Below are 26,400 nucleotides of genomic sequence, written 5' to 3' on the forward strand. Positions count from 1 at the left end.
AACAAGTTAATCATGTGTTGCATGTGTGGATAGCTTATAATACAAACTAATAATGTGGCACACATATAGAAAACTTGCCCTACAAGTTAAGATATATAACTTACAAATTAAACATGTATTGGAGGTCCTATAGGATATCACTATTTAGCATTTAGTTAGATAGTATATATGGAAGCAAGAGTGAAGCCGTCTTTATTCTTTTCAATTTACTTTTAGTCCTTAGTCTTATTTCAAGACTTTCTAGTCTTCTTGTCTTTGACAATAGCCATTCTAATTCAATATTATACTAGCTTTGAGTGATTTTTTAGTCTTTTTGAATGACATAAGAGTATATTAAGATTTTTTTTTAAGATTCATATTCTTAACAAATTATGATTTTTAATAGCTAAATTAATTTATAATTTCTTATTTATAGAATTAATAAATCCATTTTAATTAAAATCTTAAGATAATATATTCTTTAATTAATAAAAAAGTTTAAATAAATAAGTATTTACAATAGAAATCTAACCACTTAAAAATAAAGAAGGATATAAAAATCAATAAAATAATTTTAAAAGCTAAAAATAAGTATTGATATAAAGATTCCTAAATAAATTAAACTTTTGAACTACTACCAAATTGATAAGTAGGCAAGAAATAACTTAAAAAATTAAAACATTTTAATAGCCAAAAGAAAATAAAGCTAAAGAAATTTTTATAGTACCATCACAAAAAATGGAACGAGCTTAAATTATAAAAACAAGATTGTAAGAAAGAAAATGAAGTATTTTTTTATTAGTTATTATCTAATAGCCAAAAGCATAATAACCCTCATGCTCTAACCTAAATAATATAGAATATTAGAAATTCCTTGTAAATTAGCAAGGACTATCTTGTAAGGCAAAATATTCTTATGTACCTAATAGTAAAGTAATATTATAAAAAAAAATTAAAAAGAACCTATATTAGAAAATACAATGGAATATGAAATTATAAATAGTTCTTTAATCAACAAGTTTCTTACTTTTTAGAAGTTATATTAGAATCAACCTATAACTTCATGTTTAGGCCACAAGCCTTGTTGACTTTAGAAAGATTCTACAAAACCTTCTTTGTAGCTAATATATATACATACAAGATTAAAGCCATCTTTAATTTTATCAATTCCTTTCTTACAAACTACTCTAGATTCAAGCCTTTCAAATTTCTTTATATTTGGCAATAGTCATTCTATTTTTTATCTAATCCTATAACTATCTCTTTTTTTCTTTTTTTTTCTTTTTTTTAGTAATATATGAATGTATTGTCTTTTAAATTTTGTTTCATTTCATATCCTTAAGAGGTATTGGATTTATAAGGAGAATATAAATTTGAAAACTTATATCATAGTATTTAAAAAAGAATTGAAGGCAAATAAAAAGACTAATGAAAGACAAACAATATTAATTTATTTAAAACCATGTTTAAGAAAGAAATTTAAAATTAGCACAATAAGTTTTTTCATAGAGCTCAACATTGCATTTAATCAACATTAAAATCAATAATTTATTACCAAAATATATATAAGAACAAACAAATGTGATAGTATGTGGTTATTAAAAAAATCAAAAAAAAGATCAAATAAAATTTTTAATTAAATCTAAAAATAATTTATAAATTTGATTAAAAATTTCTTAAATTAACTATTTTATTTTTATTATGATTTTATATATATTTAATGGATTCACTTTAATATGCACTTATATAAACTTTGTATAATAATTGACTTGAAAATTTTAGTAGTCAATATCTAAAAGCATTGTAATAATATATAAATCAAATTAGAAAAGAAAAAACTTGTCTTTATTGAAAAAAGCTATAGCAATGAAAGCCACTTCTAAAATTGAAAAAAGAATTCTTATAAATAAATAAGATTTTTTAAAGCATTTACAAAAATAATATTTTTTTTTAATCCAAAAAATCTCAAATATTAATTGTGTGTACTTTTAAATTTTAAAAAATCATTTGGTGTAAATAACATTTATATTTAAAATACCAAAAGCAAAATCTTTGGAAGATATTTATAAATAAGTGCTTAAAGCAACACTTTTTAACCACATTACAACAAAGTTTTTTTTTGTGCTATAAGCAAAGTATTAAATGTTATAATTAATAAAAGTATAAATATTTAGAAATTATTTTTTAAAATCTATATAATAAGAATTTTAGAAAAACTTTAATCTATGACAAAATTTAAATTAGTATCTATCATAAATATATAGTTAAAAAAAACTACAGTAACCAACATAAAAATAATTATCATCCAAAAAATATTTTAAAAAATTAAAAAAAATAATTTTTTTAAATAAAAAAGTTTATGTTTAAAGACAAAATATGATTAGAAATCAAATAAAAAACTAAATTTCTTTTTATCAAGAAAATTTTAAAAAATAAATAAATAAATAATAATACAATAATACAAACTTATAAATTATATCTAAGAAATTATTATACACTAGACAAGCAAGAATACAATTATTTAATTAGAAATCAACATTGTTCTAAGAATCAACTAAACAATATTTAGTAATAACTGTTTCTTGATTAATTAATACCATGGCTTATTAAACTTTAGTCAATTTAGTCAGCTTGATCTCACAAATGCAAATTAAAGTCTATAGCATTTCATATGTGATTAATTTAATTATCATTTTTAACAAAGTAGTTAGAAATATATACAATTTATTGTTAAAGCTATAATATTTGGTTTCAATTAAAGTCATATATAGTGCAAACAATCATTATGATGCTATTTGTAGATACCAAATTTCTTAAACCATCAATGTACTATGATATTAGATGTATGTTACTTTTATATTAATTTTTTGAGCATTTTTTTGTTTCAATTTAATCCAAATTATTACACATAATCTTGGAAGTATAAACTAAGTCAATGCATTATGATATTAGATGTATGTTACATAATTGCTCAATGAGAACTTAATTTAGCTATTGTCATCTAACTTCAATTTATATATTAAAAAAATTATAACATATATATATGATGTTCTTTTAAACATTTTAACATTTTATTCAAAATCTTAAAATCAACCACTTTCTTATTTTTTAATAAGTTCTAAAGCATTGTATGTATAAATAATATATAAATAATATATAAATACTTATTAAAAAGATATTATGCAAGACTAAATATAACTAAATATTAATCAATCATAAAGTATAAAAAATTCTAAATAGATAAAAATATGTGTTCTGTATATTACATCAAAAAAATAAAAATAAAAAATCATAGACATAAAACATAAAATAAAATGCATCAAAAAACCTTAATAGAATAATTATATGGAAGATTCTTAAAGAATGTTTAAAATATTATTTATGATTATATATATATATATATATATATATATATATGTTCTTTATAAGGTGTATTGTATGAATTGTATGTTTTGGTGATGTAATCAATATTTTACATGTTTCATCCCTTAAGTTGTTTGAAAATTCATACAATTAAAATTGTAAGTCATTTAAAAAGTTGGAATATTTTTTAATAAAACTCATCAAAACAAATATAATATTAATTTAAAATAGTTTATATAAACCATATTATCAAACTCTTAAAATGCATATTTATATCTAAATATATATACATATATGAGAATGTTGAATAGACTCATGCTTTTGCTAAAAATCATGATGAAGAATATGGTAATCATGATGAATGTAGTTGATTTTTATTGGTTGCAAATCCAATAATAGAGAAAAATCATTATTTTTTTCATGATGGTTAAGATGGGTGGGTCAATTTAGTAAAAGCTTTGGTCTATTTAACATTCCCCTATATATTTATATATATATATGGTTAAGGGAATTAATAATCACATAACGTTATGCTATGGAGTTTGTAGTTCCACAAGGAAGTTATGGCCACAACATATAGTCCTAACCTCGGGAAGTAACTCATAGGTGGGCTGCAATGAAAACCCAAACCACCATCCATTCAAAATTAGTTTTACCACTTTCATCAAGATCACAGAAACCGTTTCCGAACGAGTTGCAACGTTTGATACACAAAAACAGTTACACTGGCGGATTCGGTTTCGCAGCAATTTGGAACTCAATGTGATTAATTTGTATAACCGAGAATACAAAATTTAATCAATCCCGGCTTTTAATAACGATTGAACAATTCATAATTCACAACGAAGAGACTCCTGGCAGACTGAGAAGTGGCTGTCGGTGGTTCTAATTTTATGGAGTGTACGAGAGCACTTGAGAGGCAAATCCGCTACAGGGTTTTAGGAGCGGGTTGAGCGGCAATAGGAAGCACAGAATTTCCAAAGGGTGACGAAGGACGGGAGGTTGGCAACGGTATCTGAGTCGTGATCTGTGCTTTCACAGATGCAAACTGCTGCTCTATGTCTTTGAAAATAGCGTTGTTCTTAGACGACTTGGGCCTCAACGTCAACAGTGCAGAGTCCAAGGTCTGCTGCATTTCAGCTGCTGAAGAGGGCCTGTCAGATAGTGTCTGCATATACAGCAGAACATAATGCAATTATCAGTAGCATAGTGTTCAAGGCTTAATCAACCATAAATTTTTAGGCATTCGAAGCATACACCAAATAATGAACGTACTTATTCATGCAAGTGGAATATTTGCAAAGCACACCACCGTCGATACGTGCTCTAGGTAGTTTCAAGGTACATACCTGCAGCATAAACAACGTAGCGACACATGAGGTCATGAGCTCCACAGGAAACGTGCAATCCTTAATTGCACTCTGCTGAGTCTCAGTATGGTTGAGATCCTGCGTTAGATCTTGGGCAGCTACCTTAAGAGTTGCAGGCCTCTGACCAGGTTCACTTATATCAGCTTGAGACAACCTACTGGAGATAGCTACAGTCCCGGTGTCAACTTCGCTGTTATCCTCTGTGATTGAAGATGAAGACGACTGAACAAGTGACCCTGGCTGAGCACTTGGTGTACAAGCATCCTGGGGTACATCACCTTCACTAGTTGGAGCAGGATAAAGGGATAACTGAAGTGGAGCTGATACGGATCCTGGAACAGATATAGCATCCAGTGCGCATCCTAATTTTTGAAGAGCATCTTCTCCTGTTTTTAAATTATCCATGGCCTGCATTCCACAAATAAACCATGTTTGAGATCCACGTTAAGATCCCTTTCGAAACTGTGATAACTCACTGCAGTAGATTTGATTTCATTGGACAACGCAAGTTTGGAAGAGAAAATTAGACATACCTTCACTGCAGTGAACACCATGAGGTCGGCTTGCTTTCTAGCCGAAACAGCTATCTCTGAAAGGACCGGGGTTCTGTCCAAGGCCCATGGTTCACTAGGCTCCGCCGCATCTAAACTTCCTTGAGTTATCAACCAGTACCATGGAGGAGCAGCGTTATCTTGATACTTATTCCTTTGCCGCAACTGAAGTAGAGCATATGTAACCTGCTGAATGTTCACAACAAGAACTTCAAAAACAAGCTTCTATGACATGCAAGCGCTATTCGATAAACTCATGAGGTAGATTTAAGACCCATGAGTCACAAGCTACTCAGCTAGCAACTACGGTTTTATTAACAAACTTCAAAGACTGAGTTCTGAAAACAAAGTCCAAGATACTTGAAAATCCTTTCTTCATCTCAAAAAGATGTGGCATAGGAAAAGACGGCCAAGGTGACCTGACCTATAGTTTGACAAATAGTTGTGTTGATGATTCATGTTCAGCCAAACGACGGGATATATAAGTTTTACTGAACAGCACGAACCGCCTAATTGGGCTTCAAATCCACAATGAAAAACCTTAGAATTGAATTCAACCCAAGTTACCAACGAACGTGCCAATAACAAGAAAGTGAAATTTTACGGGACCTGCTCGTTCACTTCCTTCAGTTGGAGAACGACCGTGGCATACTGACGTTGAAAGGTCTCAGGAGTCTTAAATCCCCCTCGACTGCTACTTGCGTCATCATTCATTTGCCGAAACTCCAAAACAAGCGCTTCCTGCTTACAATCATAGAAGAATTCTCACTCAAAGAACAGAAAAAAAATGTACTATGGACTCCAACATATCAACCTGTTTGTTGTCCTGTGAAATTCGCAATGTGCAAAGGCGATCATTAGGTGGAACACATATGATACCGCAATTCCTACCTTTTTATCAAGTGCACGTGAAAGTTCAGCCAATGCCCATACTTCCGCTTCCCTTGACTGAAGACCACTTCGTGTTTGGTGCGGGCCAACTCTTGAGGAGGCTACAGCAGACTTAACGGTCATTTCGTTTGCCTCACGAACCGCTCTGTTAGTAACTTCTTTTGCTTCTCGTACAGCATCTAGCGTGTCAGCCTGTCCACACAATTCCACCATTTTGAGAGGGATAATGAATTGTACAAGGCAAAGAGCTCAGAACGTACTGAAATCATATCATAAACTGAACTTGACAATCGTTGATTTCAGAAACTTTAAATCAACATTTGTCAAACAATTACAACAAGAGGTTTATTTTTCAAATTGTGGTCGAGTGACTGGCTGGTCAATAGTTGATAGGTATTTATGCTGGCTAACAGCAAAGATGGTTGGACAGCCGTATAACCTTAAGTAGCTCCATGAACGGATATAGAGTACCTGATATTATGATACGAAGAATTTGTGAGATTAGACATCCAATATCGTATTTCTACCGACACAACAACATTGATAGAAACCACATTTGAGCCTAGTCACATACCTATGACCAACTAGAAAGGTTGTTAATAAAACGTTGTGTTAACATGGTAAACCGAAGCTCCAAGCGCTCATTTAAGGCTGCACGTGCAGCTCCTCCGACACCACTGGAGATACTCCACGTCTTCAGCTTCGATAACTGAGTGTGCGGTCTATCCCTTGCACTGATGTGAAACGCCGTCGCATCACTTCAGGCATGTTACCAAGTACATTTGCAGGCATCGCATCGATATCCTGAAAACGGTGCGAGGAAGTCAGACCATGATAACGAAAGCCAATGTTCAGAACCTTCATATAAAATAATGTCGAAAGCTGTATAAATCTCATGTGGGATACGGCGCTTCTAACAAGGCATGATATTCGATGATTCCAGATTTTGAATTGAATCAGATAAACAACTCAGATTTCAATACATAACGATGATTGTAAAAACATGCACAACCTCGTAACAGTTTAGACTAACGCTGACTTAGATCAGTCATCTTAATTATTGCACCAAGGAGACAGGTGGTATTAGCTATCTCAACTTCCCTTCAAACACCAGAGAAGGGTTGAGAAGTTGCTACATTATGCTGGAGTCGAAGGACTTACCATGACCAGTTCCACCCCTAACTCAGGTATCAAACTGCACTCGACAGCGAGAACGATCGACTGTAAGGATACTCCCATCGTGTATTTCGCGCGTCCTAGGGTGACGAGCAATTACTTTCTGACCCACCGTCAAGGGACGAGCTAAATCAGTGGGTAGCCCTTCTCTAAGGCCAGTTCGAAGTTCATGATAATGTGTGCGCACTGACTCACGATATGTTTCTAACTTTTCCCTCTCTTCTTGTAGAAATCGTTTGGAGAGTCTTCTGGGTTTCCCAAGAGAGCTGCATACACAGGACGGCAATATACTTGTAAAACCCCGTTTTCATGACAGAAAGTGTTCATTGGCACTCCCACCTTTAGTTATCAACCGAATTCAATACAATCAGTAGATAACTTACCCTCGTATAACACCCCACTCGATGCGTGTGAGCCTTGGCACATGACCAAGGCCTGCATGATTCAGATACTTAACAAATTCATTACGTGCGAACCAAGGAAGGTCGATAGCACTGTAGAACCACTCACACATGCACCATCGCCGAACTTTTGGGCATAGGCAATGAATGATTTTTGCCTGCATAATGTCAAGCACATCAATATATAGTTGCAACTATTTTATACACAAAGACGGTTAAATGAACTAACGTCGTTCTTTCAACACAGCTTCATCAAGGGCTGTGTTGATATACACAGATCTGGTCTTTCGAATACCTACCTTAGCACTGGTTAATCCAAGTTCAGGGGTGGAATGTGGGCAGAAATTTTTTTCTCTTCTCTTAGACTCCTGACGTGGGGAATTCACCCCATTAACCGACTTCGAGGGAGTACCGATACGTTCTGGAAGCAGTTTCTCTGATACCCCATTCTTCTTACTCCCAAGTTTTGGAGAGAGAGAACTTTCGTCGATGTCCATAGAATGATCTTCTGCATTCTTAGGGGTCTGCTTACCAAGGCTAGAAGCACCTGCACCATCTACTGCATCAATTTCTGATTGCTGCTTCAGAAGCTTATGCCACGATTTAGAAGATAGTAACTTGGTTCCAGTTGGCCTTTTAGTTTTGGTTCGTGGCTTCAGCGATACAAAAGCCTCTCCATCAGGAACTGGAGCCACAACCTGCAACTCAAAGATAAACAACTTTTATCATCTTGAACCTCACAGTCCCACGTTAAACACACGCTGATAACCCAAGTCTCATTCCCAGATCCTTGAAATATGCACCTTGAAGAGAAAACTATGCAAATTAGATTCACCAAGATATTCACCATAACGTTTGACATTATATGATGGTCTATGTTACAAAATTACCTTGAGAACCTTATCACCGGAAAACTTCCTTTTCCGCTTTTTAGAATCTGCTGGAGAAGTACATGGGCGTCTATCTTCAGACGCTGCTTCCTCTTCCTCTGTCTTAAGATCTCCTTCCCCTTCAAAATTATCATTGCCTAAACTTCGCATTTCTTCGGCTCGTAGAGATTTCGAAACATGTTTTGGTTCTGTACCATCCAGGCTAGATTGCTTCCTGGCCTTGGGTTTCAGATATTCAGTATAAGCTTCAAAAGTAGCTGCAAACCTCAAGTGTACGTTATATCAGATTAGAAAGTCCAAAACGAAAGACGGTGGAGCAGACTCTAATGGATTGTGCAGAACAACAAACCTTTGTATGCCATACTTTCAGGCGGAAACTACCGACCAATTCGCATAGTAGGCAGAAGAACCGAACAGTGACGGTAAGTCTTGATAGTACATATACACGTCACAGCACCCTTTCGACATAAATATTTCCCTATACACGACCACATTATTACTCGAACAACTTACAGGAGAAAGAAAGTCACTTACTGGGAACAAAGTTCAAATTCTCACCAAATTCCAGACCTTCTAGCTCCAATGACGAGGCCGCTAGAGTCGCTAAAGCATCCAGTCCGCTGTTGCTAACTACTGCACATAGGTATGTTCTATATTTTCAATGTTTCGGCAACGAATATCGGAAAAGCACTGTAATTAAGCAATACAATAGGACAAAAGATACTGAAAAGCTGATGAAGAGCTATTTTTAATTCTGTATGACATGCTGCTCAGAATAAAGATAGCAAACGATGACAATGGACTACTCACCAGCTGGACTTGTATATGTACCGCCAGAGAAGAGTTGTCTACTTCTCTTCTTTTGCTTGGGAGGAGGTGAACCAGGACGCCGCCTCCTCTGAACAAAAGGTGGTGGACTAGACCCCTCTCCTGGTTCATCCGCACCGATGCGTTGTCTTTCTGCTGCTTCCAGCAACTCCTTGACATTTTCTTTTCTCTTCTCTCGAATCTGAGCAGCTTCATGTTTATCATCCAAATTCTGTAACTGTATCTTCTTGAAGAACGGTTTTTTCAGCTTACTCTTAATGTCACCAACTTTCGGAGTTTTTCTATCTGCGTCTGACGTATGCGTGCTGCTGCTTGCTTTGGTAGCACCCTCGTTCTGCAGAACTTTGCTTTCAGGACTTCCGTCCAGCTGATTATCCGCTTGGCTTGTCGAAGCAGTAGGCTTCACAGAGCCATCAGGTTCTCTCCTCCACAGTGACTCCTGAAGAAAAGAGTTATATGTGCAATCCATGTGTAAATCATATCCAGCTTAAGTATCACCAATGCTGTCGATTAGAACATGACAGTAGAGACAAACGCAAAAGAGTTTCTGACAAAACATCGAGCAATTTCGTGCTGCCACTTAGCACTAGATAGCACTTAAGACTGCCCTCAAGTCACTGATCAACTTATAAACCAGTCTAACTTCTGCTTTTGAGCCAAGGTTAGCAGACCAAGAGTACCTTGTCACCATTCTGGTGAACAGAGGATTGTCTAAAGCTCCTCCTTGAGAGATTATTTGATGCCGATGGTGACGTTGTCGGCTTTGACACTAAGGTGCGGGCAGCTGCTACATCAGAGTCTGAATCCTCTTCCACCACATTCTGAGGCTTGGAATCAGGGACTTTGATGATCTTTATTCTTTTCTCCGATGCTTTGCCCGTCTGAAATCGAGGAGTGCGTTTGCCTACTGGACCAATACTGCTTGCTGTATGAACAATGTTATACATCAATTGACCAAATCACTTAGGTTGCTTCTAAGAAGTCACTCAATGCAAAGAGTAGTACGATAATAATCCCCAATAGGAGTGAAGAAGTTAAACCATTTCTCCTAGATTGGAGCCCAATATGAAATTTCATACTCGACTGAACTACATGACGAGGGATTCCCTCATCAATTTAATTGTAAATTTCGTAGTCCAACATTGGGCAGACTAGTCCTAAATTTTTTTCAATACGAAAATTACACAGATAGCGAAAGATGTAGCTTACTTCTTGGTCTTTTGACAGGTGAAGGACCTCCAAAACCACTAGCTCCTAAAAGGCCATCGAAACGGATGCTGCTGCTATCCATCCCTGTGCTGGTAACTGGTTTCTTCGTGAGCGGAATATAGTTTGACCTCTCTTCTGAACCAACACCATCATCACTACTCTCTGCACCTGCACTTTGGCTTACATCCTGTAACAATTGTCAAATCAGGAATGCGCAATACAACCGTTTCAAGACAGACACCTCCATTTTGAATGATTTGCATACAGGTAAGTTTTCATAAACAATGAAAGCACTTGGGTGCTTCAGAACTTGGATAAGTCTATCAGGAAGGTGCCACCTATTGACTTGCTGAGAAAAGACTACAAAAAAAAAAATAGACGAGGGGTACACCTAAGTTTAATTTTTTGAAAGATGAATCAAATATGAGATTTATTCTTTTAATCATTCAGCAAAAGACGAAAATCACGCACCAACAAGTTATAATGGTCTGTCATCATGGCTTTAAGTCCAGCAGCAGATACATCTCCTTCAGGAAGAGACAAATATGCCTGCAATGTGCAAACATCTAAGTCACAGCCACTCCATTTTCAGGGATAAAAACAAAATTACTCGAGCTCCATGACGAAAGATCGAAATCTTCCAGGCTCTTAGACGTGTACCTTGTTTGTGGTATATAATGCCTCAACCATCTCTGCCGTTCTCTTGTGTAAGCTCGCAGAAACCTGAAATCATCAAATTCTGTGACTCATAGTTTGCACCACGAAAAAATAAATGCAGTGGACCATAGTAAAAGCATAAACCAATTCTTTATCCGCATTATTCGGTGGTTAGAGTGAACTGAAGAACACCCCAGGTAACATAATTACTACCGAAAAGAAGTACAAATTCTGCATAGTATCGTATTAGCTGCTGTACACAATATCTACCCACGGTTGGTTGGCAGATGAAAAGGAAGTAGAAATCGCAAGCAAGCAGCTAAAAAGGACCTGAGAATGCATTCGACTTGTAAAACCCAGTTAAGAACCAGTTAATCAACCAATCTTTGAATAACACCAGGTTCCATTAAAATGCACAAAAATGCATGACAAACAATGGAACTTCAATCTAATCTGTCCAGGCTCTGTCGTGCCCCGTTGTGTAGGCATTAAGCAACATGCAGAACAGATCAGTACCTTCTTCCAGTCCTTGCCATATTTGCGAAAGGCTTGGTAAAACATCTCAAGATCTTCTTTACTCCAAGGAGATCCAAGCATATCTGTCAGCTTTCGCTTCTGCACCCCTAGCCACAACACACGTTACTTCTTTGACCTATGGTTCTCGGGGCTCACAAAATCAAGACTTGCTAAACAAAGATCTGAAGGAATAGAACAACATACAACACTCAGCAGGGTCAAATTTTTTTAACAACCAGAAACCCGCCGCGAAGGTGATCCCACACAAGCATTATAACGCTATGGCAAACATTCAAATGACGTTAACCGTAATTGACGAAAAGCATCCTTCACATCTTCCATATCTGCAGCTGAATGTGGAAGCTCGGTTTCCTTACCCTGGATTTACTCTTTTCCGTTCCATCTTCGTTCCTATCTACACCACCTGCAATCTTTGCCACAGGTTTTGAGGACGTTCTTGGCCGTCTAGCCGATGCCATGTTGGTGGCTCCTAATCTCCTCGAACTCCCAGTTTACAAACAGTAAACGCACATGACCCCCACAATAATTAAAGATGGCGGCGTAGAGGTCTTCGATGGAGTCTCTGAAAAATCAAGTTGCCCCCAATTGCACCCACAAAGATCATCTCGCAACTAGGAAAACCACTTCTTTAGGTGCAATTAATTGAGGAGTACTCAGCGTGAACTCAATATTGGGGATGCTCATCATTAATCTACAGCACTCGATGATTCGTCAAAAAATATGTTTCTCCGCGTATTAAGCTGGCTAATCTCAGCGAAGTAATCCCAGTCATGCTACCTTTCAATACTGTAGCGTACAAAATGTGATAAACACCCATAAAACTGCAAATAATCCAGTACACTCACCCTAAAATTCGCACATTTGCTAGATACAAAAACGATAGGCGTTGGCAAAATCACATTGTCTCACGCGAACAAGCAAATAGTATAACGAACACCCTCTGACGGTAGTTAAGCTGGCCAGAGAGAATGCCATTCACAAATTAGACTAATCACAAGTTAATCGGTAAAGAACTTCACAATCACCTCATAGTGTCCCTAAACAATATCTCTAGAAGTCCATCAGATAATGCGAAGCGATAGTCTAGTGGTCACGTACTTAGACTCGAACTGCCCTCGGAAAACGTGTTTGCCAGGGAGTGCCATCATTCTTCCTCTCAGCAAACAAAACAACCTACAGTCTACCAGAGAAAAGGATGTACAATCAAAAGATAGTAAATCACAACCTCATAATGAGAAGGGGAGGAAGATTAAAGGAAAAGACGGAACAAATGCATAGTCCACAACTGAAAAGTAAGGTGGTGCGGAAAATTCTTAAAGAAGATAAGCTGCTCCAAAAAAGAGCAACATGAGCTTCAGCAGATACAAAAAGGAAAAGAATCCCGAGTGTGGAAGCAGTCGACAAAACCAGTAGGCTTCGATGCATCCATAAAGACCAGCCAAGACATGAAATTAATGATTTCATTGCTTCCTAACAATTTGGCAGAGAGAACCGCTACGGATAATTTACATCACAGCATCAAGTACCATTCGAAAGTGAGCTTAAAGTTTTCACAATGGTTAATACTGCATTCGTTGTCTTGGCACGTGAAGCGACAAGTCAACACAGATTACAGAATAATCAAGGGAGACACTTACAATCTACAATCCCTTACAATCTACCCTTCGTCCTGGAAGACGAGAAGCCTGGAGGGAGATCATTGAAAATTTCGTGAAAAAGTCACGTTCCAAACTGTTACGTAGCCCAAACTACATCGAAGGCAACCCGAGATTAACAAGGCCAGCCTCAGTGTACCAAGAGAAAGCAGGAAGCCAACAGGAACAGAAACACATCCGTGTCCTCGTAAGTTCCCTTTCTCTCCAAATTCCTCCACCGAAGCCACTAAAACCTCAAATTAAAGCCACCAAGCTCGCCAAATGTCGCCCCGCGCAATAGTTCCACGTCCAAAACGTCGAGCACCTGCCAGGAAAAGCCAGTAAACTCCATCCCATGGAAAGCCACTACCAAGTTGCGGGTTCTTTCTTTCAGCAGAAAATCACGTGTGAACCAGGATACAATCGCGCGCCACCTAAACTACAAACAGCAAACGATCACTCATCACTCTAAACCACCATACCCGAAATCTCTGTGTGTCAATCTCTCTCCCTCTCAAAAAGAAATACAAACACTCGATCAACCACCAACTCGCTTGATCCGACTATGAAAAACTCGAAACAAATGTCCTCCTGCAGCTGTCATGCGCATACAGCTAACGCCACCAATCCGCGCAAAACTCACACGACAATTCCTGGCCAAATTACCCCTCCTACACCAAATGCGGGGTCAAAAAGACAAAGAGCAAGCTCAAATGATACCGCGAGGGAGCTCCAGTGCAGCGACTAGCAATCCAGGGCCCTGCATCGCAGGCAACTCAGCGAAATCTAGCGCCCCGCAATGTTTTCTCCGAGCTCCGCCACAGCTTCATGCTCGCGACCTGCTCCAAAATTTCAAAAGACCTAGCCACTGGCAACCCCAGTAGGCGGGCGACCGGGGGACGAGGGGTGGAGAATTGGGGGAGGAGACCAGACGGTAGTGCAGACGCGGAGTTCAGCAGGGTTTATTGAGCGACCGATGGTCGGGGTGGTTTTCATCCACGTGCAATGAATTTTTGAAAATTGGGCGGAGTTAGCATTTGGGGCTTGGCCTAGACATAAAATCATATATATATATATATATATATATGTATTTTTATTTATTTATTTATATTTAAATTCGGCCCTAAGACCTTCTTTTTGAGCCCTCCATTGAGACATTTTGTTTTGTAAAAGCTTGGGAGCCATATGATGTTTCTTCTATTTTTTCTAAGAAATCATTGTAGAGTGATTACTTGACAGAAATATATATATATATATATATATATATTCTTATGCAATATTACCTTTGCTAAATTTTCTCATACTAAGTTTTAATTCCAATAAAATATATAAAAAAAAAATGGAGGAATTGACATGGTTCTATAGTATTTATGTTATATCTCTCCTAAGTTCTTAGTTATGGCCTTGATAGAAAAATATAACTTTGTAGAAAGAAACAAAAGTAGAGATGGAAAAAGCGGAAGGGAGTGCAAATAGGCAAATAGGCCACCATCTTAGCCAAGAATCGAGCATGCTTTGGTAGAGACCTTCTATATGCAACTTCCACTAAATGTTGCAAAGAAACTTATAGATAGCATATTCACTTAGATTTCAACGTTAAGCATGGAGATAATAATAAAAAGGCTCTGTAGCTTTTTTATGAATGTGAATGACAAGGGTATTATTAACATCTTTGTCTTTCCTTTGCTTGTTGATGATAAATAAGCTCAACAATTTCTTGATTATTTAGCTCAATATGCACACCATTCTCTTTGACTAGTTTGAGTAGGTTCTTGATTGACATTAGATTTTGTAATAGAAGATCCCAAATTATGCCCATTAGCTCTTCTTTGACTATTTCTTTACCATTATCAATATTTGCAACTTCAAGTGTTTGCTCAAATAGTCTAGTATGTTTGAAGTAGTTCTTTATTATGCTTGGAAGTAATTCTACTTAAGTTGTAAGTGACCAATGCATTGCCATCAATTGGTCGACCCTATACATGTTAAGCTTATATTGCTTGTCTCGATCAAGTATATTTTATAAATAGAAACATCAATACTATCACTTAAGTATTGCCATAATTCCAACATCTATTAGCTAAATCTTTGATGTAGAATTTAGGAGAAGCATACAAATATCAATGTTTGGAGTCACATAGTCATTTGTAATGTGCAACAATATGTTGTCTATTAGAAGAAGGATCTGCCAATATGCCTTCTCTATTTTTTTATTGAATTTTTTTAGCCATTCTTGAAAAAAAATCTTGATCATCCATATTTTCTTATTGAAATAATAATAAAAGCCCAACTATTTGCATGTGTAGTGGTTGAAGCAATGAAGCTAGTAGGCATGACCAATGAAAAAAAGCAACAACTTAAAGATTCTATTGGCATTTGCTATGAATGCAATGGTATTCTTTATATATATATATATATATATATATATATATTGTAATTGACAATTTGTTGTTGAGTGATGGTTCACTCTGGCACCATATTATAAAAGAATCATATTTCATCCATATTATAAATGATGCACAAATTATAGCTTACAATGTGGGTGTGTAGAATAAGCATTGCTGCATTGATACTAGCTTGATCACTTGGCCTTACCTCTCTATGTATTTTGATAACCTTTAGCTTGTAGCAAGCAAGGAACTTCTCAAACCAACCATTCAAAAACTTGATTATACCTTTAAGGATTGCAAACATCTTTATAAAGTATCAAAAGTGCTTTTTAATGAGCTTCAATGACAATAATATATTTTGAGCTTGCTGTTGGAGAAGCTATAGAACAAGTGCTTTTTCAAGTTCAGAAAAGTGAATTATCCTTGGACGCTTTGCTTGAAGTTGGTCATTGTCCATTGCTTCATACTTGTCACGTTTTCTTCAAGACCTTGCTAATATTGACTTTTGAGGGTGCTTTTGCAAGGTTAAACTTAGTGTTGGCCTACTCAACAAGGGATTTTTGTGAGATCAAAGGCTACACATCTTTTTGTTTGCAGATTTGTAGTTGATGAGCATTGGTGAAGCATAATATTATTATGGTACTCCAATCAAATGTTTTGGTTTAAGGAGATGAATTAGAATGCTTTCTTTATGAGTTTTTTAAGACATGAAAGGTACATGTTGATGCACTTTTTGTGAATAATAAGGTATTGGATGTGCAAGAAAGAATGCACTAGACAAGCAACAAGTTTATGTACAAAATGTGTTTCAAGCAAATTGATGATGTCATGGCCTTTGTAAATTTTAACCTCCTATAAGTTATACTAAGGAAGACAAACTAATCCTATAACTTGACAAAGATAATATTGTGTGTGTATGTATATGTATGTACGTGTATATACATATATATATATATATATAAGGAAATTTGAATGCTTTACATTTATTTTTTTAACTAACTATCACCATTCTCTATAAGTTTTTTTGATTTGTGCATGTCAAAACCTGGATGTATTGAAATAGTTAGATGTGTTCCAAAATAACATCTTTCATATCTATATATATATATATATATATATATATATAAATTTATTGATTGAGATTAATATACAATGGTTTCACTCAATAATTTCAAATAATTTGCTAATTTCTATATTTTCTACAAATATTTTATTTGATAAACGAATTATAGAGGCTCTATTAATTCAATAAATTATCAATTATTTTAAAAGATTTGTATTTTTTATTTTAAAGGAACATTGTATTAAATCACAACATTTTATATGCTTTTGTCATAGAAATATTAAAAAATAAAGTAAGAACTGATAAGAACTAAGAATGAACTTAATCTTGCCTTAAAATAACCTTTTAATGATTTTTTTTACAATAACTCGAACATATTTTGTACTAAATATAATAAACCTTACAAAAAGATTTATTATAAAAGATTTATAGGATTTTTAAAATGAATAATTTTTTTGGGAAATGACTTCTCTAACTTTTGGGAAATGTCTTTTAATAAATTTCCAATGATTCCAAATCTCATTTAACTATGAAGTTATAGACGGGAATGGAGTTAATCGAAAAGCTCACGTGCTTTACAGTGTTCGTTGTTATAAAACCTTCGGTGAACCAGTTTAAGTTCACAAACGATACCCGCCCATGATGGACTACGTACCCGCCGAAAATACCCGGTAGACAACCTGTCGGGGCAGGCGGCATGTGTTAGAGAGAAACTGGACGCAGCTTGACCATGCGAGCTTCGAAAGTCTCGAAGTGAAACAAGCTGCGGAGCCTGGACACGCCGCGCAATTCTCCCTCATCTTCACTGTTCCTCCACTCGCTCGATCGCTTGGCAGCTATGGCGGTTGGACCTGTGAGTGCTTTGTGTCGATTCGCAAAAAATTGAAACGGTTTTCAGGGAGTAATCTTGGATTTTCCGCTTGTCTTCAGCAAATGAGAGATTACTACAATGAGAATCGATAGCTTGAAATTAGTTTTCGGGAATGGATTAGGATGTTTCTCGTATTGTATCACTTTAGCTCTGTACTTCTGCATTTTCCCCTCGGGTCATCGGGTTGATGGTACTTTCTAGTATTGGCATTATCTTGGATTAGGGTGGTTTGGAAGTGAAGGTGCGTATGTTTCATCTGTATGATCGAGAGTTGGGGTTTTCTCCAGGATTTATCAGAGGAGTTGTAGTATTCAATAAAATTTCTGGAATGTTTTCAGACGGTAGCTCTACATTACCCCCCTATGAGTAGTTATCATATTGTAAAGTAGTGGCAATGCTTCATCGCAATGCCGGGTACAAGAGATCAGACATTTTTGTTTCAGGGGTTTACCAGGGCCTATCGTTATTTTTTTGTACTGCAGTAGTTGACTTAAATGGTTTTCTAAACCTTTGGCCTTGACATACAGGGAGAGTTTGGGGTTCCCTTATTTAGCCCAGTCTCGGAGCCTTTACACCCACTTTTGGCTGTGCTTCTGATAACAATCGGGCTTTTGGTGATGGCGTCTTTTTTCATGTAAGATTTAAAAAAATATTATTATTGTTTTTATTTATTTATCAAAAACTCTTAGTTTTGGCTTTGTTATTTTTTTTTAGTCACACTGATGCTGTGCTAGAGCTACATCTGGATCTTGCATGGTGCAGTGGATTGCTTGCAGACCATGCCTATTTGATATCATCTTTGAGCAGTACGATGACTGCTGCACTTCTCTTCATATTTGTATCTGGCAAGTACCAAGCACATGGCAGAGCTCATACAATTAAGCAACAACGTAAATTGTATACTAAGGTGTGGATTTTCCTGAGCAGTTATGAGGTAACTTCTACTAAGTTCAGTCGAAGCCTGGGTTATGAGTTCGCTACAGGAGGATTAGCATCCGTCTTCTTGGTACTTAAGCTTATGCCGAAATTGTGCTATTTGATTTTGATTTGTATTCCACTGTTTCCAGTTTAATACTCTCATGCATTCTGTTGACATGAGAGCACATCGTACACTACCTCAATAATCCAACATAGTCTCAGAATCATCACATCATCGGTGCACTACCATCGCGTCGAGCAATTCTTAGGCTTGGCTAACAATGCACCTGAATTACAGTCTAATGATGAATTGGGTTGTTCTTTTATTATTCCAGCTCCTGTAAGCCAAGTTCACGTTCGTTGCCAACTTATTCTTCATGTCGATGCTGCTGTAGGGCTTTGGGACGCTCTTCTTGCTGCTATGGACAGGAGTATATGTTTGATTCGTCTGAAAATATGATCTATTGAAATGAAGTTTCCAGGTTCGTAAAAGCAGATTCAGTACAAACAGAAAGAGATATATCCTTTGCCGAATCTCAGATATGGAGCCCGTTTTGCCAGATAGGTTTTACGTAACAAGTTCGGGACATTTTAAAACTATATTGGTTGATTCTATATTCTGCACCATGTGAGTGGATGCCAGACTTTTATCTGAAATGCATTATCGATCACTAGACTACTTGTTTTTGCATTTACATGACAATGCCAATTGGAGGAGTGGAATGTGTGCTATTTTATAAAGTAAATTGATATGTGCTAGGTGTGGACCAGGGAGTGGTTTTTCACTTCACTGAAGCTCTAAGATGCAGTCATATCATGCACAGTAGTTTTCGCTGGATCAAACCATGTGCTATTGATTTCGAAATGGAGAAATTTCGTGCGGTGCTCTGTGTAGTACATGCATGATCTGTTTGCAAAGGGTAACTAGGAAGTGTGGTTGCCAATCTGTTGAAGAGTTATAGGAAGGTGCGGACGTTAGTAAATATTGTCACCTTAAATGAAATGCTGATCAATCATAGCGTAGATCATGATCAGGTTCTTTTACATTTTGTAAGTTCAAGTATTTATAGGCATGCGACTCAATGCTTACGCAGTTGCCGTTTGATGTATACTCTATTCCTACCAACGACCGCGAAGGACCAGATGGACTATTCTTCTGGTTACTCAAAGGTCTATTCCACCAGAACTTGATACTGCTCTAGACTGGAGGTGCAGTATTCCGTCGACGTCTTTTGTGGGTTTTGGAGTTGACAGGTGTTCCTGATTCTAAGCCCAACATGACCATAGGTTGCAAAGCCGTGTCATTTTACATTCAAGATGAAAGCCTCATACCTCTCAGAGGCTTGTTGTGTTTTTTTTACTGTTTTCTTTCTCTTTTGTGTATTTATTTTTTAATTTTTTAATTTTTTTTTGTCTCCCACTTGTCTATTTATTCATGTTTCTCCTAAATTATTCTAGATGATTGTGATACTGGAGTGCGCTTTTTTCATCTGGTATTGAATTTTCAGTTATCCTCTCCATTTCTCCTTTTCCTGATGGTTACTGTGGCTGTCCCACGCAGTAGGCATGCTTCATGCCTCGGTTGTCCAATACAACTGACGTTCCTGCTGCTTGTTGCTTGTCTGTACCTATTGTTGCCCTTTGTAAAGACCCATCGTTCTGTTGCTGTTAGTCGATACCCGATTGCTGTTAATATTTGAGGCTTCGGGATTAGATACCTGTTATTAAACACTTCGTGCTTTACATCCTCTTAGGTCAATCGACGAGCAGCCGGACCTGCTTTTTTGAACTCATTGGCATTCATTGTTCTCAACTGGTGAAGGTTAAATATCAGAGGTTGAATCCTCTGCTAAGGCTCTCAATCCATGATGAAGATTGGAAGATAATGCTATGCATCCGAGCTTCATCTTCCATGAGCCTCCTCCTTTTCATTCGAAGTTCCTCTTTCCTTCTCTGAACTTCACGGCTTACTTCCTGCAAGTTCACCTCAATATACTGTAGAGATTTCTCTTCCTCCTCTAATGTTATCTCAGTGAAGCCACCATTAAATTTTAGATCAATCTCTTTGCTGGTTCCCATTGGGTACCCTTGTAGCATCGCTTCCACTTTTTGCTTAATTCCTGCTGGTGATGCTGACCTCAATTGTTGAAGTCGCTCCAGAAGAGCTGTGTGAGAGGAAGCAGGTCCTTCACTTGTGCTCGCAGCTTGTTGAAGAAGTCTCTTGAATGGCGGAGGACTTTCTGGCATCCCCAGTTGAAAATCCGTCATGGGAAGTTTACATGCTCCAACAGCAGCATACGGACGGAAGGGCCTATTGACTGGTGGCGAAGGAATGTTGTTTATGGGCCTGCTCCCGTCAAGAGAGGAAGTCTGAGTCCTTGAACTAGGGTCCTTGTTCTCTACACAGCTTTCAGATGTTAAAGCTCCAGAGGTTGGGCTTCCAGACTCGGGAGAAAGACGCAATGACAATGTGCTTCTGTCAAAGGGCATCTTGCACATATTTGAGTGTTGTAAAGAACACAGCTGTGTGCAGGAAAGCGATGCCAAGCCATTACCGTCGTGGTGATCATTCTCACCTGCAAATCTATCCAAGGTTGTTATGTGATTTCTTAGGTTGCTGGTAATGCTTTGACCTGGTGAGTTCTCATAAAGAACCAAGGCAGGAGGTCCCTGCCCTTCAGTTCCTTGGTTCCGTCTCTGGCCTTTGGGAGACATGTAGTGCATACTTGTGACAGAACTTGATCGGGACGAGTTCTGGACTTGTTGGATTCTTCCTGGTGTGGTGGCTGCCTCATTGTCACTACTTGATGCTGGGGAGGTTGATTTTGGTGGAGTGTGATCTCGGTTCCCAGTGCCTCGAGGCATGAACGGTGGTGAAACAACAGTAGAAGTTCCTTCACTGTTGCCATGTAGTGAAGGACCCATTGATATTGATGTCACCTGGGTCCGCTTCCGTGAGATGCTTCGAATAGGCTTAGAATAGCAAGGTTGACAGAGTGGGCTGGCATCCGGAGGTAGTTGTGGGGTGAAGCAAATGCAAAACAACCGGTTGTCACATTTTGAGGATAGGAGAGAGATAGCCAGCTTGAAGGAAGCACGTCCTGATGCCATGCGAGTTGGCCTATCCTGAGCCGGAAACTCCACCCCATTGAATGTTGTGAATAATGGTGGCTCAGCTAGAAATGGCTTTTCATCTCGAACCACAGGGCTGTGGTCATGGGCGTAGGCCACCGAAGCCACGATGGCCATGTCGCGAGATACCAAGCTTCCTTGCTCATCCAAAAGGTGAACACTCAGTACGAACTTCCTCCTGCAGGATGCCTTTCCTCCTAGTACGGTCAGAACTTCAGAGCTCTTCCCTATACCCATTGCCTCAGAAGCTATCGATGATACAAGCTTATACATCTCGGTGGGTAGTCTCGCGCCTTTGGTACTGCCGTTGTCTGAACTGCAGACTACAACCATACCCACGTAGTTGTGGAAATCTGTTGTCAACCGTCTCCGAACACGCAATAAGCCATATGACGATTTTCTCCTTCTTTCGACTCCAGAAGTAACTCCTTGATCCTCTGAACTTGTTGAGCTGAAAGCTCATAAATCAGCAGCTCCTCTGGAGTGTTGTTTCATATTACCTGCTGGTCAACAGGCTTCGTTCGAGTGTTCTTTGCCTGGTAAGGTACATCACTTGCTTTATGTAAAGTAGTTTTCTCTACTTTTTCTTCAAAACATGTTCTTTTTGCCGTTTTGCGTTCCAGTATCGTCACTTGGTTTTTAATGTGAGATCGCTGCATGCAAAGAGCCTCATTGCTAGTGAGCAAGGGCTCCGGTTGGCTCCTTGTACCTCACGTTTTTACTTCTGCAGCTTTTTGCAATTTTTACGTTTTGCGACTACGCAGGACTTCTGTGTTGTAAAAATCTGACTGGCGATAAGTGTTGATCCGAGCTGGGCTGTGCATCTGTTAGACAAAAATCATTCGCGTTAGGAAACCGCAATTGTATCAACAATTATGTTTTCATGTCAATTACATTTTTTATTAGTTCGTTCGTTTGTTCGTTTGTTTTGTGTGTGCATGTGTTTGTGTCTATTTAAAAGAAACCTTTTTATCCTATGAAATGTTTAGTTGACTTCGTTTACAACGAACATGAGGAAGTTCCAAACTACGGCAGTGATTCAGACCAAGTGGAATGAGATCTTGTTCATGAAATACTGAGCTTGCCAAGTTTTTCCAGCTGCGGGTTTATCATTTCTACCTACTCCTGAGTTCTATTTGAAACAAGACAGTTCAATCTTACGCACTCATCTGCGATTTACAAGCAGCACCCGTGGAGGAAGGGATAGAAATAACTACACCCATGTTTCATGATGTTTTAGAAAGTAAACAACAATCGACCTTATTTCCAGTCCGTTCTCGATCGAGAATGTAGACAAACCCTTGAATGTGAAACGAAAACGGAGACGACTGAGAAACTGGTGGCATTGCTTCTATAAACTTAGCTGGCAATGTTCGAGGCTGCACTTCCACATACCGTACTTACGGCTATTGAGTTGTGAAGCTCTTTTTAAGGCAATGTGTTCTGAAATTTGAGTTTTTTTGACATTGACTGTCCATTTCTCCACCTGCTGTAGTGCACCAAGAACCTTTTGAGGATTGATGAATGAGATTGCCTGATTAACTCGCAGCCGGTGCTATCGGTGGAAATTGCGATTAAGCGAAACATGATTAGACCTCGCTGATGCACATAGACCACCAAGGGAAATAATCAATAGCTCTCACGCGACTGCTGCAGAGGAGATCAAGGGCAGAGCTGCGGACCTGGATGTGGTCTCGCAGTTGTCGGGGTGCACAGGTGCGGAACTTGTTTCCCTTGCCCTTTTGAGCAGACAAACTCCAAAATTAAAGGAATTGCAAATTTGCAACCGCAAGGATTCCCACATGCAACCCCGAATTCCTCTGGGCTAGATTCATATCCATCAGCTTGTCACTCCACAGCGACGGTTGCCATCGGACTCTGTGATGGTTTATTCGATTGGCCTCTTAGTCGGACTGCCTGCCCCTCCACGCGTGGTGATCCAGCTGAAGTGGAAGTCCTTCATTGGTCGCTGCAATCTTCAGGCTTGTCTGGTGGGACACATTTGCGCTAAACGGGGCCCTAAATGCTGAAACTTTAATGTTCAGTTCTCGTCAAGTCCAACAGTGTGGCTTGAGCGACAGAGTGGACGCCAGGAAAATGTTCTTGACTCGAACCCAAATTGTTGGTCATACTCGGCCTAAATAGTACGCCTTCGTCAATGGGTTTTGTGGCTTCATGAGAAACTCTTCGGAGCATACTAAGTGGGGAGAGATTATTTATTTGTATGGTTTTAAGCTGCTCTTGATGAAGCGTTTTCTCAGGTGTGGATTCTTCATGTCACGGTCTTTTCTGAAGAATGCATGAAGTGCAGCGTTGGAGGGCGTTTTTGAAATGAGAGAAGAACTTTAAAACTCTTGAGAGCAATATGAATTCCCAACTTGGAGCATTCAGATGTAATGCATTGCCCTTCAGCAGTATGGATGGATGGAGTAGCATTTGATCATAATCGATACAGTAAGGTGGTATTACGTCACGTGGCGAAAAGCGTATCAAATTGATACAGCATCGCTTTCTTACTAAGTTGCTAACTTGGCGATCTCGGTGAATCTGCGTGTAGAGTGCAGTGGCCATGACGAAAAAACTCTTTACTAACCGCTAAGCCGTAGTGGTGGTGCGACCAGTTAGGTTGCAAGAAAGTGATTCCGGGACAGTTATAGTGCGGTCTTCACCATTCCTACGGTTGCAACCGTGCTTGCTAACTGTACACCTTTTACCCCTCCTGCTCTCGCAACCGAGGCAGTTTCTTTTAACTGCAAGACTGTCGGCCTCATTCACACTATTGCCATTTAAGGGTTTTGTAAGAACAGAGATTGACAGCTTCCGGAGTGATGTGTAAGATGGTTCGTAGTGGGTGGCAAGATTGGCGATTTGTGCTCGTTCAGTGAGGTGAGTTGAACTGCACAAGTCGCTGCAAATTTCGGTACCCTTTCGTTATCAGTTTTGTTGGGATTTGCTGAGATATTCGTAACTACACCTTGGGTTTGTAGGTTAGGGTTCAGAATCTGTTCAGTTTGTGCACATGCATCTGTAGACCTAATCGACTACACTAGACTCCATTGATAGCAAGGGAGATCACGTACTCAAGCCTTTCTGAATGAGGTAAATTTAAATAGCTTCGACAGTGTGCTTATATGCCGATGGATTTAGAGTAAATTTTCTCGTAATTCGGAATTTCTCACTGGTATGTTGTGTGTGTGAATTGAAAAAATGAGGGTATGACTGATTATTGTATGTTCAAGCAGATTTTTCTCTGTAATGCTTGGGAATCGCTCTGGAGATGCAAGTAGTGGCGCAAATGATTGTATTCTCAACCTATTTGATGAATTCTGTGACGTACAATATCATATATCCTTCGCGTTAAATGTGTAATAATTTTTGATTTCTAAGCTACATTTAGTAAAATGCAGGTGATTTTAGGGTGTAGAACATCGAGCGCGATCAATTTGCAAGGGAAGGCAAGTTAGTGAATGGCAGATGAAAAGGACATTCGTTCTTATCACCATCCATCCACCTGGTGCTCAAACCGCCAGCGCTTGTGAAAACTGACGCACAATAACTACTTTGATATCTGATGCATGTTGTGCTGTGGTAGCTGCCTCAATTGGCAAATAGAAGGGCCTCGCAAATGCTAATTGGGAACTTAAACCTCTCATCCGTAACTTATTACTCATTCACATTTTGCAGACATTCACCATTTAGTTATGAGTTATATCTGCAACTTAATCATCCTTCATTCGTGCAAGCTGAGTATTATTGTAAGCTGTTTCCAATCTTGTAATTTTTTTTTTCGATTTGGCTTTTTGAAGACGACTCTGGGAGGGAATTTATTACAATCGCAACCACTGCAGTCTATCGTTGTACAATTTAACTTTTAAGCAGAAATGTCTCCATATCAAGTCGGTGCTGTATTTCACGTTGTATCTCAATGTAATATATCAACTGGACTGCATGTTTCGTACAAGTAATCACTTCACGTTGTTCATGTAGTCAGATTATTTCTTTAATCGAAGTTTGATAAGTGCCTACGAAGACACAACTCAGTCCACATTTCTAACAAACTAATTGACAGTGGTTCTCGTTCTACTTGGCAGAGTTAGTGCTTTTGTGTAATCTCGTAAGATATTGAAGAGTATTAATTTCGGGAGAGCATAAAAAAATAGGTTTCAATCATTGCTCAATTATTAGCTAACTATATCATCTGTGGCTGCGTACTTGTAAGATTTCTTGCCTGCATCTGGAAAACGCATCACAACTACATTCGCAGTTCACAGTTGAGTTAGGACATTCAAATCAGTCATGCCTAGAAGCAACAAAAACTAGTCCTTTTGCCTGTGAAAATTCCTTCCAGTTGAATACCCTGCTGCCATGCACGAAATATCTGAAACAGTCCAAAGGCGGTTTTTGCGGAAACTTGAACCCTATATTATAAAACTCCTCGTAAAACTCTTACTCAGAACGTCTATGCTACTGGTAAAACTCCATATCCTCCAAGCTCTTCCTATCCATTTCATCAGAACATCTGAAAGTAGAACTTACTGAA

The 26,400-nt window shown here is 38.0% G+C and overlaps 2 protein-coding genes and 1 pseudogene across 14 annotated transcripts; 1 reads left to right on the forward strand and 2 right to left on the reverse strand.

Moving 5' to 3' along the window:
* Positions 1 to 4,080: 4,080 nt before the first annotated feature.
* LOC112284641 (protein ALWAYS EARLY 3-like) lies at positions 4,081 to 14,357 on the reverse strand (annotated as a pseudogene). Its single transcript, XR_016504325.1, has 19 exons — positions 12,209 to 14,357; positions 11,832 to 11,930; positions 11,319 to 11,381; positions 11,130 to 11,207; positions 10,659 to 10,845; positions 10,130 to 10,374; positions 9,432 to 9,888; positions 9,156 to 9,254; positions 8,622 to 8,878; positions 8,031 to 8,429; positions 7,714 to 7,889; positions 7,316 to 7,596; positions 6,865 to 6,958; positions 6,594 to 6,625; positions 6,155 to 6,346; positions 5,873 to 6,004; positions 5,246 to 5,449; positions 4,692 to 5,120; positions 4,081 to 4,510 (listed from the first exon to the last, which is right to left on the reverse strand). The product of XR_016504325.1 is annotated as a protein ALWAYS EARLY 3-like (transcript).
* Positions 14,358 to 17,706: 3,349 nt separating this feature from the next.
* Positions 17,707 to 19,817, forward strand: LOC112284911 (uncharacterized). 7 transcript variants are annotated; one of them, XM_024525276.3, is made up of 5 exons: positions 17,707 to 17,792; positions 18,338 to 18,444; positions 18,573 to 18,717; positions 19,124 to 19,210; positions 19,489 to 19,817. In XM_024525276.3, exons 1-4 carry the CDS (start codon positions 17,778 to 17,780, stop codon positions 19,169 to 19,171), a joined length of 315 nt encoding a protein of 104 aa, XP_024381044.1. In that variant the 5' UTR covers positions 17,707 to 17,777; the 3' UTR covers positions 19,172 to 19,210; positions 19,489 to 19,817. The 7 variants fall into 7 exon arrangements, with proteins under 7 accessions (XP_024381044.1, XP_024381045.1, XP_024381047.1 ...); XM_024525277.3 differs by having other exon boundaries at positions 19,500 to 19,817; XM_024525279.3 differs by lacking the exon at positions 18,573 to 18,717 and adding an exon at positions 18,738 to 18,816.
* On the reverse strand, positions 18,735 to 24,783 carry LOC141045595 (uncharacterized). 6 transcript variants are annotated; one of them, XM_073535250.2, is made up of 3 exons: positions 23,543 to 24,783; positions 23,265 to 23,349; positions 18,735 to 22,684 (listed from the first exon to the last, which is right to left on the reverse strand). In XM_073535250.2, exon 3 carries the CDS (start codon positions 22,191 to 22,193, stop codon positions 20,559 to 20,561), a length of 1,635 nt encoding a protein of 544 aa, XP_073391351.1. In that variant the 5' UTR covers positions 22,194 to 22,684; positions 23,265 to 23,349; positions 23,543 to 24,783; the 3' UTR covers positions 18,735 to 20,558. The 6 variants fall into 6 exon arrangements, with proteins under 6 accessions (XP_073391351.1, XP_073391347.1, XP_073391349.1 ...); XM_073535246.2 differs by having other exon boundaries at positions 23,256 to 23,349; XM_073535248.2 differs by lacking the exon at positions 23,265 to 23,349.
* Between the last annotated feature and the right edge of the window lie 1,617 nt (positions 24,784 to 26,400).

This window comes from Physcomitrium patens, chromosome 7, assembly GCF_059467195.1.
Source record: "Physcomitrium patens ecotype Gransden chromosome 7, ASM5946719v1, whole genome shotgun sequence".
In the NCBI taxonomy this organism is placed as follows: Eukaryota; Viridiplantae; Streptophyta; class Bryopsida; order Funariales; family Funariaceae; genus Physcomitrium; species Physcomitrium patens.